At 43.4% G+C, this 13,584-nt stretch overlaps 1 protein-coding gene across 5 annotated transcripts in view; it reads left to right on the forward strand.

Moving 5' to 3' along the window:
• The window catches only part of DCC (DCC netrin 1 receptor), a 1,201,728-nt gene that overhangs the window by 966,041 nt on the left and 222,103 nt on the right, over positions 1–13,584 (forward strand). For all 5 annotated transcript variants that reach the window (XM_085629855.1, XM_085629864.1, XM_085629892.1 and 2 more), the window contains exon 12: positions 8,409–8,458. In XM_085629855.1, coding sequence (XP_085485981.1) covers positions 8,409–8,458 — 50 coding nt within the window. The remainder of the gene's footprint in view (positions 1–8,408; positions 8,459–13,584) is intronic.

Here is a 13,584-nt window from a genome sequence, read left to right on the forward strand (position 1 = left end):
TCTCATGAGGACAAAGAGGCATCTTCTCTGAGCAAGGGTACACGAAACCTTTCTTCCAGCCAGCCAGGCTTGTGAGACAGGTGCATTAACTCTTACCTTATTTGCAGCATTGCTTCACAACACAGTGATTTCACATAGGCCGCCTCAGTAACCTCGCAGCGGCCATCTTGGAGCGATCACAGTAATACAATGGCAGCGATATTCTATGCAGGTTATAATCAATTATTTTGATTGATGTGTCGTATGCTAGCTTCTTTACTCGGTTGGGTGTTTTTATCAGTCAATCCTTCTCTCCTCTTCACATTATGTGACATGTGTCATCGTGAAGAGGAACACCTATTATTTCTGAATAAGCACCCTGCTAGGAATTAAGCAGTGAGCTGAGAGATGTAATCGACAAGCTAAGAAATCCACCTTTATGAGAATAAGGCCTCGTGGCTCTTTCAGGTCTAATACATCCAATATTCAGGGATTCTGCGCGGCCAAAGATGTGGGCCATGGCGACCATGATCATGAGTTTGCCATAAAAAGTAAAAATATCGTTTTTTTATTCTGTGCACTTTTGCTGAGCACATGGATAGGGCGTGATGTAATACTTTTCTGTGGAAACACAATTTTATTTGTGGGAAACCGAACTGTGTTCTTATTAATGTCAAACACCAACACAGAAAATGCAAACATTTCTTTTGAAAGTGTGAATTGTGGCCATGGCCACACTTAAAGAGGCACCGCGTATTCATCAATAGCATCACGTTATTATTATTATCATCATCATCATCATCTTATTGGTATTACTATTTACTTATTGTTGTTATTTGTTGTCAATAATAACATTAATAACAACAATATTAATAATAACAATAAAAAAAAATCAATACAGTGTCTTTCTTAACCCCTTCCCCGCTCATGACGGAACCACTCCGTCATGAGCAACGGTCGCGCTGTGCTCATGACGGAGTGGTTCCGTCATGCCGCGACCGTTGGCGGCCGCTCCTCCCACGCGGCGCTGTTTCCCCGCCTGTGCGGGCGATTAGCGCCGTGGGCGGAGTCATGACGGAACCACTCCGTCATGAGCACAGCTCAACCGTGGCTCATGACGGAGTGGCTCCGTCATGAGCACAGCGCCACCGCGCTGCCCTCCCACACCCCCCAGCGCTGCGGCGGAATTCCCGCCGCAGCGAAGGGGTTAAATAGCAATTATTGATCGTTTTGTTTGCCATTTCGTAGCACTATGCATAACAGAATAGACATTCCTGTGTGGGTGGAAGGACAAGTCGGTCTACTGACACATTTTACATTGTAGAGTATCTCTAATGAAAGTTTATGATGTATGAGTTATATCCTGTAGCTTCAGATAAGAATTAAATGAAAATAAAATGTATAAAGTGCTCTATACCCATAGGTGTCTAGGCGCTAAGCTCAGGAAAGGAAGAACCCACCCATTAAGTGGAGGAGAGAGTCTCATACAGTAGCTACTGGTTAAAAAGCCATGTTTTTGAGGTTTTTCTGAAGGCCAGATGATCGGATTTCTTTTTAATTTCAAGCATGTAGGTACAGGCCACAAAGCTCCTGTCACCCCAGCTGGACCTTTTAAAGTTTGGAACAACTAAATTGAAATTTGGGCCTGACTGGAGAGGTCACTGTGGAATATAGCACTGAAAGCTCAGAAATTCCAGTCCTGTATTGTGTAATCCTTTAAAAGTAATGTACAGAGCCTTAAACTCTATGCATCGTTTCAGAGGGACCCATGGGAGGGGAATTATGGCCTGAAAGACAGATTTGTATTTGGGGATTTTCAGGAGCAGACGTGCCACTACATTCTGTACAGTTTGGCGTTTAGTAAGAAACCTTTTCTGTATGTTTGGCAAGAGAGCTTTACAATAGTCTATTTTTGAGGTAATCAATATAAAGACCACCGTTTTTTGTAGCTCTCTAGGAATAAAGGGAAGTTTAACCCCTTCCACGCGCATGACGGAACCACGCCGTCATGAGCCACGTACGGCGTGTGCTCATGACGGCATGGTTCGGTCATGCTGCGGCCGCTCCGCCCACGCGGCACTAATTCTGAGTGGGCAGAGTCGTGACGGAACCACGCCGCCATGAGCACAGCTCGCCCGTGACTCATGACGGCGTGGTTCCGTCACGAGCATGGCGGAATTCGCGCCGCAGCGAAGGGGTTAAGCAGGAGGAACGAGGAGGAGGTGATAACATTGATATGACTTCCGAAGGTTAGCTTGCTGTCAAACTGTACTCCTAGGTTCTTCGTTTTCCTAACCGGACCAGGAAGAGTACTTCGTTCCTGGGGCCACATGCTTGGAGACCAGAAGGAGATGTCCTTGCCAAATAAGAGACCCTCGGTTTTTGCTGCATTCAGCTTCAAACAATTATCTCCCATCCATCTCCCGATTTGGAGCATACAATAATGAAATCTGGATGCAGGAGACTCTAGGCTACTGGTCACAGACACCACTATCTGGGTGTCATCAGCTGAGGATACTAGGGAGAAGCCGAAAGATCTAATCTCATATGCAAGGGAGATAATGTAAAGATTGAAGAGAGTAGGGCTGAATGAAGAGAACTGTGGCACCCCACATGGCAGTGAAAAGGGAGGGGAGGTGAAACCTTACATGGCCACCACTTGCTCCCGGTCATTAAGGAATGATGTCACCAGTAACAGACTCTGTCCATCAATTGTTGTTTTTGAATTTGTCAGCAGTGGTGGGGCGCTGTCTCTGACTTCTATGGTAAAAAGACGGTCAAGGAGCAGGTCATGACGGACCATGTCGAATGTCACCGAGAGGTCTATAATAATCAAGACAGCATTTCCTCCATTGTCTAAAGTCTGTCTAGTTTCTTCGGACGCTGTGATCGATGCCAATTCCGTACTTTGATGGCTTCTACAGCCAATTTGGGATGGATCTAGAAGATGGTTGTTGTTGATGAGGAATGTCAATTCCGTCTTGATACCCTTCTCAACAATTTTTGCAGGGAATGACAAACGAGAAATTTGCCGATAATTATTAGGATCAGCGACATCAAGATTGACTTTTTTATGAGAGGGAGGATAAAGGCTCTTTTCCTCTCTTTGGGAAAGTAAAATGAGATAAACATCTTATTGAAGATGTGCGTAAGCTTTACTGCAATGATATCTGGGACCATCTACATGACCTTAGGTGGGCAGCGTTCCATAGGTGACCCAGATTTTATTTGGCCCAAGACGTTTTTAATCTGGTCAGAGGTTGACTCAAAATGATCCTACTTTACAAACGCACACATTAGAGGCATATTGCACAATCCATAGTGTAAGACATTGGGTTAGAATAATAGAGTACATTTCAATGAAAAAAAATTACATTAGAGTACCAAAAATGCAATCAGTACAACTGAAGATATTCAATTTTAAAATGTAGCCCCTAAAAGCACAAAGCACCACTTGCAGTCATCTAGTTGTGCTCAACCGGGGATAGTCACAAATTCAGGCCGACTAAAAATGTTAACCTTCTCAAAGTCCAGCACAAGAAGTCCAGTTTGCATTGGAGGAAGCCGAGAGGAGCAGGGAGCGCACTGCGGATGGTCGTTGCTGTAGCACAAAGAGCAGGCCTGGCATCACAAACAGTCATCGTTATAGGACGACGATCCGTTTGGGCATCACGGACAGTAGTTGCTTGAGCTTCACATTGGCGAGGATGGCAGGCTGGCTTGCTGCAGCGTGAGGTACAGATCTCGCTTTGCCAGTCATTGCTAGTAGTTACTGTAGTGAAAAGAGTTAGGAGCTCCTGAACTTTTCGTTGGCGGTCGTCATGGACTTCTGACTCTTGGTGCAAACGGGACTGTTTGCGATCACGAAAAGCCTATACCTTCAATATTTCCCTTTTCTTGTAAAGGAGAGCAATGTGATAAAAGCCAAGGGTCTAGGACCTGGAAAGGCACTTCTTGGGGATCAGGGACTCACACTAGCAGAGGCCAGCAGGGCTCAGACAGGTCCAGTTGAAGGCCCAGGCAGGTCTAGCTGCAGCAGGCCAGCTACGCTGTTGAGGACAGTGTCTGGACTTTGCTGTGTCCCTATACCTCAGAACAGGAAGTCAGCCAACTGACTCTTGAAGTCACTCAGCTTATCCTGGGATGAAGGGAGCAGATCCAGTCTTCCTTCTTTGAGAGCCAGGCAAGCCTCAAGCAGTGCAGCAGTCTTTAGGGGAACAAAGCGGGCCTCAAGCAGCAGGGAACTCCTCTGGAGCAGCGGGGTAGTTTTCTGTGAACAAAGTAGGCCTCAAGCAGCAGGGTAGTCCTTCTTCTGCAGTGTCCACTGGTCCAAAAGTGTTTTGAAGAGTATCTCTGAGATGCAATATGTGTAACTTGTGCCAGCCTGTGAAGTGGGGGGAATCCCTATACTACCCCCATTTCTGGTTCAGAAATGTTCTCCCCTTCCCCTTGCAAGCTCCAAGAAGTCTGGTATGATAAAAGACTACTGTCAGTTTCCTTTTTGTGTGTTGGAGACAAGCTCCTTTGAAATGTAAGTGGGGGAGGGGGCAGATCCACCCCTAGCCATCTATGCAGGATGATCCATCCTGCCTTCCACCAGTCCCCTTTGTCGCACTGTCTGGCAGGAATACACAAATCCCAAAAGCAGAGCTATTCACAGTCACGTGACCCAGGACACTGACAGCAGGCTAAAGTACGGAAATGAAAACTTTCTAAAAGTGGTTGCAACCAATAGGGGCAGCCCTACTCCCCAAAACCTGGGGCAACTTAACACTATTCAAGCAACAGTCGTTCAGGGCGGAAATTTCTTAGGCAGAAATTTTTCTCAAACCACAACACATATAACAATAAAATCAAAACCATGAGAAAAGGTACAATAATTATACACAATAAGCATTTATGATTGGGAAATATTTCAATAACGCTAAACATGTATGCAACATTCAAGTGGTGCTTTCATAGTTACACAAACCATACATAAAGAAAAACAAATGACAGTGTAAACGAAAATCAAAATACACAATGGCAGAAGGGGAATTAACACAAAAAAGTCTGTCTAATGACACAACACAACAATGACCCAACAGCACAATATATGCTTCCTCCTAATAGTGACCCAACATCACAATATATGCTTACTCGTAATTTGCTAAAGGGAAGTCGTCGATTGGCGTTTCAACCTCTTTAACCCCTTGAGTGCCCATGACGAGATGGTCTCGTCATGGGCCGCGGTTGCGCTGTGCCCATGACGAGACTATCTCGTCATGAACCCCGCCCGCTAATTCAACGCCCGGCACAGGGCGGGGAAAGGGCGGGGCACACAAGGGGTTAAATTCATCAGGTCATCATCAGGACAAGGAACATTTAGGAGCAACCATCTGAATCAATTTCTAAGCACATAGAATCCATCTGGAAAAAATACGATAATAAATAACTGTCCAGAGTCCTAGGTAAAACATCATTTACTCCAGGCACAAAAAAATGAATTAATCAAATGAAAGGCCTCATCCGGGTTCTAGTCACCATGAACCTTTCTATGTCCGAAATTAATCAAGTGAAGGAATTGCAAAGCATCTAGAAAATACTAGGCTTACCTCTACTACAGAGAGAAATGCATTATTGACGTACGGTAGTGAAGGTGCCTGGTATATTAATATGCACCCTACGTGTCTGGTACAGTGCATGCCAGTGATTTGCTTGGGTTCACTGTGAAATGGCTCTGAGCCTGACTGATGGAGGTTCAGTCTGGGTCTTTCATCTGCATGACAAGACTAGCGCCTCTCCCCCTCCAGTTGTAGCCTCTTCCAGCTGTGGTGGCAGAAATCGCTAATTATTTTAATTATGGTCACGCTGTATGCTATTAAGAGCCGAAAACCCTGAAGTATCCATTTGCATTTGAAACATATATTTATATGTACTTTTATATTGCTATATATTAATTTATACACATATTCTTTGCAGTTTTTTTTATAGCACCCTAAGACTTGACGTGCTTTGCATATGCGCCAAGTTACATATACACGGTTAAAAAAAAATGTTAAGCATGGGGAGATTAAGTGATTTGCCCAGAATTTCAGAATGTTGAGCCAACGCCCGGACATGAATCTGGTTCCCTAGTCGCAAAATCGGCCGCTCTGGCCATTTTGCTACATCTCCTCTCCTCTTTAGTGGTATATGCCTTACAAAGCTAGGTTGGATTATTGAATACATTCCTGTGGATCTTATCAGTCTATAATTGAACTGCCGCTGAGTGCACATTAAAGTAAGCTATGATAAAGCATGCGTAATTACAGAGTTCATCCATGGCCAAGCACCTAATATTTTCAATTTTAATGTTATCCTTTGGTAGGTCTTGTTTGAAAAGTAATTTCACAGCTTTTGTTTTCTTCTGAAAGGATCTACATAATATGATGCCTTTTGTCATTCTTTACTGACAATCAGTGGGCGAAAGAAGCATGCTGCTCATCGCTTCCACATGTAAAGAATAAACACGCTCTTACTAAAAGGTTTAAATAATGTTTGATAATCATTCCCCATGGTATACTCCATCATAACAAAGGATCACTTCGACTCCAATGAATACACTTCAGTACTGTTAAGCTTTGCTTTTCTTTCTGTTTGTATTTATGTTACTAATTTCGGCATCGCCATCATATTTGTTTGGATTGTGTTTTTCATACTATCACAAACAATTATTCTATAAAAAAAAAAAGACATTAACTAACCTCGTGTACATTAGGGGGACAGGGACGCATAAAAATGTATATTTGTTTATCAATTATTCTACATTAGAAGCACTTAGATTGTGCACTCCTGTACCTGAGCAGCTTCAGTTTACTGAACATTAAGGTGGCCCCAGGTCAATTACTCTGGCAGCAGCCTTACATGAATAAGTGGCAAAAAAGCATGTTCATCCACAGTTCATAACAGAAAGGGAATTGAGTCCATTCATGCTGTTTAATCGCTTAATTTATTAAACACATTATCCCAAGGAGCTTTACACTGAAAGCAAATGTCATAAATAAATATTTAAAAATTGGTTAAAAAAAATGAAGACTGAAAAAGGTCTGTCTAGGTGTTGGAAAAAAGAGTCAACAAGCAATCTTTTTTTTATGGGCAATGGACCCATTCATACTGAAACCTGTAGGGTGGTTGATGTTTTATTGTTTTGTAGGGTTAAATACTTTACACATTTTCCTAAGTTAATTCTGTCTCCTCTGTGCAAAAGCTAGCAGAGGGTTGAGTCCAGGTTTGAATTATTCAAACTATGTTTTACCCTGACAAGGATGGAGTCTTATTCCTTGTGGTATAATCACATCTACCTTAATAAATAGCCTGTGTTCTTGCATTATCCCTTGGGGTCCACATGTCTACTTGGGTTCAGCACTAATGGATGCTCTTGTTGCATCCCATGGCAGCCTGAAATGGGGAACCTATGGGGTCTTGGTAAGATATCATACATTGTCTGCAGTCTGTGTTCCTGAGGCATGGTGTGGAAATAAATGAAATCTTGTGCCACCTCTGAGCTGGGGAGATATCCTGCTACACTTCATCAACCTACCTGACCTCATTAGCTTTGCTAGAATTGGTTGGTGAGTACCATTCCTCGACTTCTGCTGGATCCCTGCTTTGATCCTAGGAACTCAAAGATATATACTGTGATTCTAGTGAACTAACTGGGTCCATGCCTCTATGATGTGAAGTTGGCGAGCTAGGCAGTAAATACATGGCCACTTAAAACAAAATCCGAGATAAAGTCATATCCCTTATACTTGATATTCTTAAGCTGACCTAAATACAGAGTCGCCGCTTGCTTTGCTTTTTGGATTTAGTTGTAGTTTAGGAGTTTTTTGGTATAAAGATGACGATAGTAACACAATGGCATTGTGAAGCAACCTATTATATAAATACATATCTCGGAGTATACACTGCATTTTCCCAAAACATTGGGTACCATTGGATTTAATTAAATAATAATATTTGAAGGTCTAGAAGCAGATGTGCCTTTATTGATAATGAGACTTTTCATCATTTTCAGTGGCGCAGATAAGACGAGAGATTTGTTTGTATTGCTTATTATTAAATTGCAAGCTTCACATACAGTGATTTGATATAAATGTAAATGCTCTGAAGCTAGATATCAACCACATACACATTGGTACAGTTCTTTACTAACTTGGCCAAGTACCTCTCTATGTTACGTTATTTTATGGTATGTTATGTTATGATATGTTATGTTACGTTATGTAATGTGATATGGATTTGTAGAGCGTGTTTATCACTCGAGGGATATCTAGGGGCCGTGGGGGCTGGGACTATGCTAATGTGTGATTGCAATCTACATGCAGTTCCAAAAGAGAATCCATCCACAATTGGCTATAGTAATGTAATTTTTATAAAACTAACAGTATTTTTCTTTTTTCTTTCAGTACCAAGTGCTCCCCCTCAGAACATCTCACTGGAAGTTGTCAACTCACGAGTAAGTCAACCGTGTACTTGTGTATCAATTAGCCTAACGCATTGAAGCATTCAAACTACACTTTCTAAAAATAGATTCTTTTCTTATAATTGAGAGTTTGTCTTTCTTTAGATATTTTTGTAACTATGATCCAAAAAGAAGTACATTTTGTACTCTGTGTGGCTGGCCTCATGTTCTGTTCATAGACAGATTAAAACTGCAAGAATGAAATGATGCAGACAAAATGAAGTAGCTGTGAAATGTATGACAACACTACTAAATGTTGCTTAGGTAAAGTAGAAGCAACCCAACTAATATAATATGGTCAAGTCTAGAAAATGGAGGCCTAGTAAAATAGGAGACATCCGCAGATCCAAAACGGGAGTAGTTTTACCCAGAAGAAAAGCGATGAGAGGCTAAAGTAAAGCATATATCTTGAGAACATTAATAGTAACAAGCTTCATTGTTCCTTCATAAAATCAACAACGAATAACTATAGTCAAATACCAGAAATGTCCGTTTCACTTCATAACCAGACAAAATTCTCATCTTCTTTTTTACCCCTGAAGAATGACAATGTGAGCTCCTTTCTTCTCTGACTAACCCCTGGTATAACCTACTTTAAGAGATACGCTCAGAGTAATATTAGCTTGATAGAATGTCTTCTTTTTTCAGCTAACTGGAAAAACATGTTAGTGCCATATTTGAGAAACAGGGGTGCCATGGAAAATATTGGTTTCATCATTATTCCTTTAGTTTTTCGAAATCTACATAGCCCTACAAATAATTACTGTTAGAAATGGGATTTCTGGTTGAGTAGGGCATGCGCCTAAGCCAGGCAGAAACCACCACTCTAGTCAGGGCAAGCTGAAGATAACCCCTGCTCACTCCCTTGGTAGCTTGGCAGAGCTGTCAGGCTTATCCCAGAGGCAATTTGTAAATCGTTTGCGCTTTAGAGGACGTGGTCCGATGGATAGATTGCTGACTTTGGAGCTGGGAAGCCAAGGTTCGAGCCTCGGGGTCGCGTCCTCATCCTGTGATTCTGGGCAAATCACTTAATCTCCCTGTGCCTACCAAAAAATGAATGTGTCTTTGTGTAACGTAACCGGTACTCATGTAAAGCACTCCAATACCTTCGGGTCGAGTTTGCGCTATATAAATCTGCATTATAAAAAAAAAATAACACTCACACATCAGCTACACACTAGGCACACCACAAAAGAAACTCCACATAATGTTATATAAAAATAGCCTTTGTATTATTCATAAAACACATTAGAACGCAATCAAATATATTACACTGTGCCACTGGCACTAGTCATGACTTCACAGGGATTACATAAATAAATTGGCCAATCGGGCCTTTGTCATAACATCAGTTAGGGTGACCAGTAACTACTGGTAATATGGCACTTAGTACAAAGCATGAGGCACAAACCAAATAATGGCACTTAGCATAGTACATTATGCATACACTTAATTAGCAACAATGCACCAAAGGAAACACTTGCAGTAAAGTATATTTTCTAAACAACTCATGCCAACCGTGCACCAGGTACACATTAGCCCCTAATATCCGGGAAGGGTGCAGCTGCCCGTGACCATGCGGCGCAGCTGCAGCAAGGTCAAAAAGAGAATGTGGAGCCCTTTACCACTGCAAGCATGGAGGCTGGGGTGCAACTCACCTTGTGTCCGTTGCTAAAGAAATGCCCCCGATGTTGCACGTAAAGAAAGCAGCCGCCCGCAATCAGGCGGCGCAGCACCCACAATGCAAGGAAAGACCCAGCGATCCTGGCTAGGGGCCTCTCACAAGGGAAAACTACCTGCAATCGTGCAGGACCGCCGCCATGGTCTCCAAATGACTGCGGCAGGTGCGAGAGCTGCCCACACACGGAGCAAAGTCTACATCGACTCTGGCTCCGCTCCAAAGCATACGGAGTCCGCGAGGCTCTGACTTGATATCCCCACGGCCCTGCCTGTGCTCTCCATGCCACTGGAGTCAAGCTGTCCTGGCTGATGAGGGCTGAAAGCCTGAAACCGGTCCTAGAATGCTTGTTTCCAGTCCAGGGAGGACCTGTCCTGGCAGCTCGGGCTGGACTGTTTCCATTGGGTTGCAGGGTCAAGACTGATTTGCATATGGCTGGGTCCAAACTGGAATGGCATGGTGAGCAAACAAACAATGGATTTAGGCCAAGATCTCTGTGCTGGGGTGAATGTATGACATTGTTCCGCATTCTGTCCATCAATTGTTCTTTTTGCATTTGTCACCCCGAGTGGGACTGGTATGCCCAGACGTGGGTCCCGTGCTCTCCATGCCACTGGAGTCAAGCTTTCCTGGCTGATGATGGCTGAAAGCCCGAAACCGGTCCTAGGGATGCTTGTTTCCAGTCCAGGGAGGTCCTGGCCTGGCAATTCGGGCTGGACTGTTCCCATTGGGGCGCAGGGTCAAGACTGATTTGCATATGGCTGGGTCCAAACTGGAATGGCATGGTGAGCAAAAAAACGATGGATTTAGGCCCAGATCTCTGTACTGGGGTGAATGTATGACATTGTTCTGCATTCTGTCCATCAATTGTTCTTTTTGCACTTCTAAAAGTGGCATTTCTAAATTAGTCATAAAAAATCCGCGAACACTAATACGCAGCCTTTATCACCACTATTCCAAACATACCAAACGTTATCACGCTACCCCTCTCATCGCAGGAATTACCACTGAAGTACATATCAGGGAATCCCCAATGCATCCCTATGAGAGGGCAGCCTCACAGCAGTAAGAAACCAAATAGGCTGTTTGTCACTATCAGGACATGCCACACAGTGAAGGCACATGTCCTACCTTTTACCTACACCGCACCCTGCCCATAGGGCTAGCTAGGGCCTACCTTAGGGGTGACTGATATAAAGTAATAGGGGAGTCACAGACGTGGCAACCACTTTATGTGCCAGGTCATAACGACAGTAAACTGCGCGCATAGGCCCTGTAGTGGCAGAGGCCTGAGACGTTTGAATGGGTACTTTGGTGGGTGGCGCAAGCAGCGCTGCAAGCCCACCCGTAGCCTTTAATTTACTGTCCCTGGGTGTATATACCACCGTACAAGGGACTGACAGGTAAATTAAATATGCCAAACAGGTGTAGACCAATCTTACCAAGTGTACCATAGAGAGCACATGCACTTTAGCACTGATCAGCAGTGATAAAGTGCCCAGAGTCCTAAAACCACCAACAGGTCAGAAAAAATACAGGAGGAAGGCAAAAAGTTCTGGGATGACCCTGCAAAAAGGACCAAGGCCAACAATTACTTCTGTGCCAGAGGCATGGTATATAGCATTATAGCCCACTGTCAAGGGCTATATCGGTTGCTAAAGGCCCTGAACCCTAGTTATAGGTTGAGGCAAAGGTGAAGGCCTATAACAAGGGAGAAACATTGTGGGCAGATCCACAAAGGAGGGCTATATCAGTTGTTAAAGGCAAGGCCCTGAGCCTGAGTTATAGGCCCGAGCCTTAGGCGAGGGCCTATAAAGAGGGAAAGGGCTATTAACAACCTGTATATTCCTAAGCAGAGGGGCTACAAGGCTATTAGAACTTTCCACCTACTAAGGATAGAATGTTCTAAATTTAAAAGGAGGAAACATGAAGACAAACATTGGAATGTTGGAGCTCCAGCCTTTATAGGCCCAAAGCTATTCCATTGTCTTCAATGGAGCTCTAAACATTCCATTGTTCAAATATAGCCTTATAGCCTATCGTAGCGTTAAACAAGGTATAGCCGGTATAGACCAGCTACGAAGGGTACGAAGGGCTACAAGGCTATTAGAACATTCTGCCACTAGGCTCGGGCCTTTAATGCTGGAGCGGGCCTTTAACCCCATGCGCGCTGTGCAAATTCCCCCGCTGTGCAGGCAAATCAATGAGTGGGCGGGGTTCAGACGGCCCCGGCCATCCTACGCACACGTCCACCATGGGCGTTAAAGGCCGGTATAGCCGGAATTGAGGGCGGCTGCCAAATAGCACCAGTCCACCCGCTGCCCATTTCTGCAGCTACAGAACACTTTCCCGCTGTGTAAAAATACAGGTTTACTTGAGTTTTTTTTTAAAAAGGTTTGTTTGTGAACATCACTCTACTCGTACCACATAAAGTTTTCTTTTTTGTTTGTTTTTTAAATGGGAAGTTGCGAGCCTGGAGGCTTTGCAACCTTGCAGTTGCTAATATACAGCTAAGATTTTATTTGGCAATTTACATTTCTTGTTAACAAGAGGGGCCTGTTCAAAGTTGTTGTTGAAGCATGCAGACCCCTCTTGCCATATTCGCAATTTACAGCAAATTCATCATGACAGCAGGGTTGCATAAAATGTATTCCTCAAGAGCGCTAACAGGAACTTTCCCATGTGTCCTGCTGCAGATGATAATCCCTTTAGATTGTGGCACGTGAAAATGCGTGGCGGCGCACGAAAAAATAGCCTTATTTTAATGTGCGCTGTTTATAAATGGCAAAATGGTGGCACTTTATCCCATTGCTAAAAAAAATTGCAACCTCTCCATAGTGAGAAAATGCTTAAACTCTTGAAGAATTTAAGTATTCGTATTGAAAAAATGTCTGCTGTCCTTTGCATTTGTGGATTAAATATTTCTGACAGAATTTATAAGTCTTCAGCGACAGCCCAACTGATCGAAACAGTGTAGTACTGGAGAGAGTCATGTTAGCCCAAGGGAGCCTCAGGGCATAGCTCCAGGCTAGCATCAGGGCGAAATGAGGATAACTGACTAGAGAAGACAACACGCTCGCAAAGATTTCATCCAAGGCAAATCTTAGGAGTTATCTACATATTGTTTTAATTTATGGGGATGGACAACTTTTAAATCCACTCCCTCAGCTGGAATGAGAACATGTAAAAGGTGAAGTCAAAGATGTATGGCTTTATCAACCTGTTATTTGCAAATGCTATTACAGAGGTAAGCTGAGCATATCTGTTCTGATAGCTCAGTGTTTAAATGATCACTGCTCCGTTTGTGTTTGTGTGTGACCTGTTGGCCAGCACAGAATGCTAACAGTGACACTTCAGCATTTCATCCTTCTGGATTCCATAAACTGATTACTGAACGTTATGAACAGTCACACCTTACAATTTAGCTACAAATCTTTTATAG

The sequence above is a fragment of the Triturus cristatus genome, chromosome 2_1 (assembly GCF_964204655.1).
Source record: "Triturus cristatus chromosome 2_1, aTriCri1.1, whole genome shotgun sequence".
Taxonomy (NCBI): domain Eukaryota; kingdom Metazoa; phylum Chordata; class Amphibia; order Caudata; family Salamandridae; genus Triturus; species Triturus cristatus.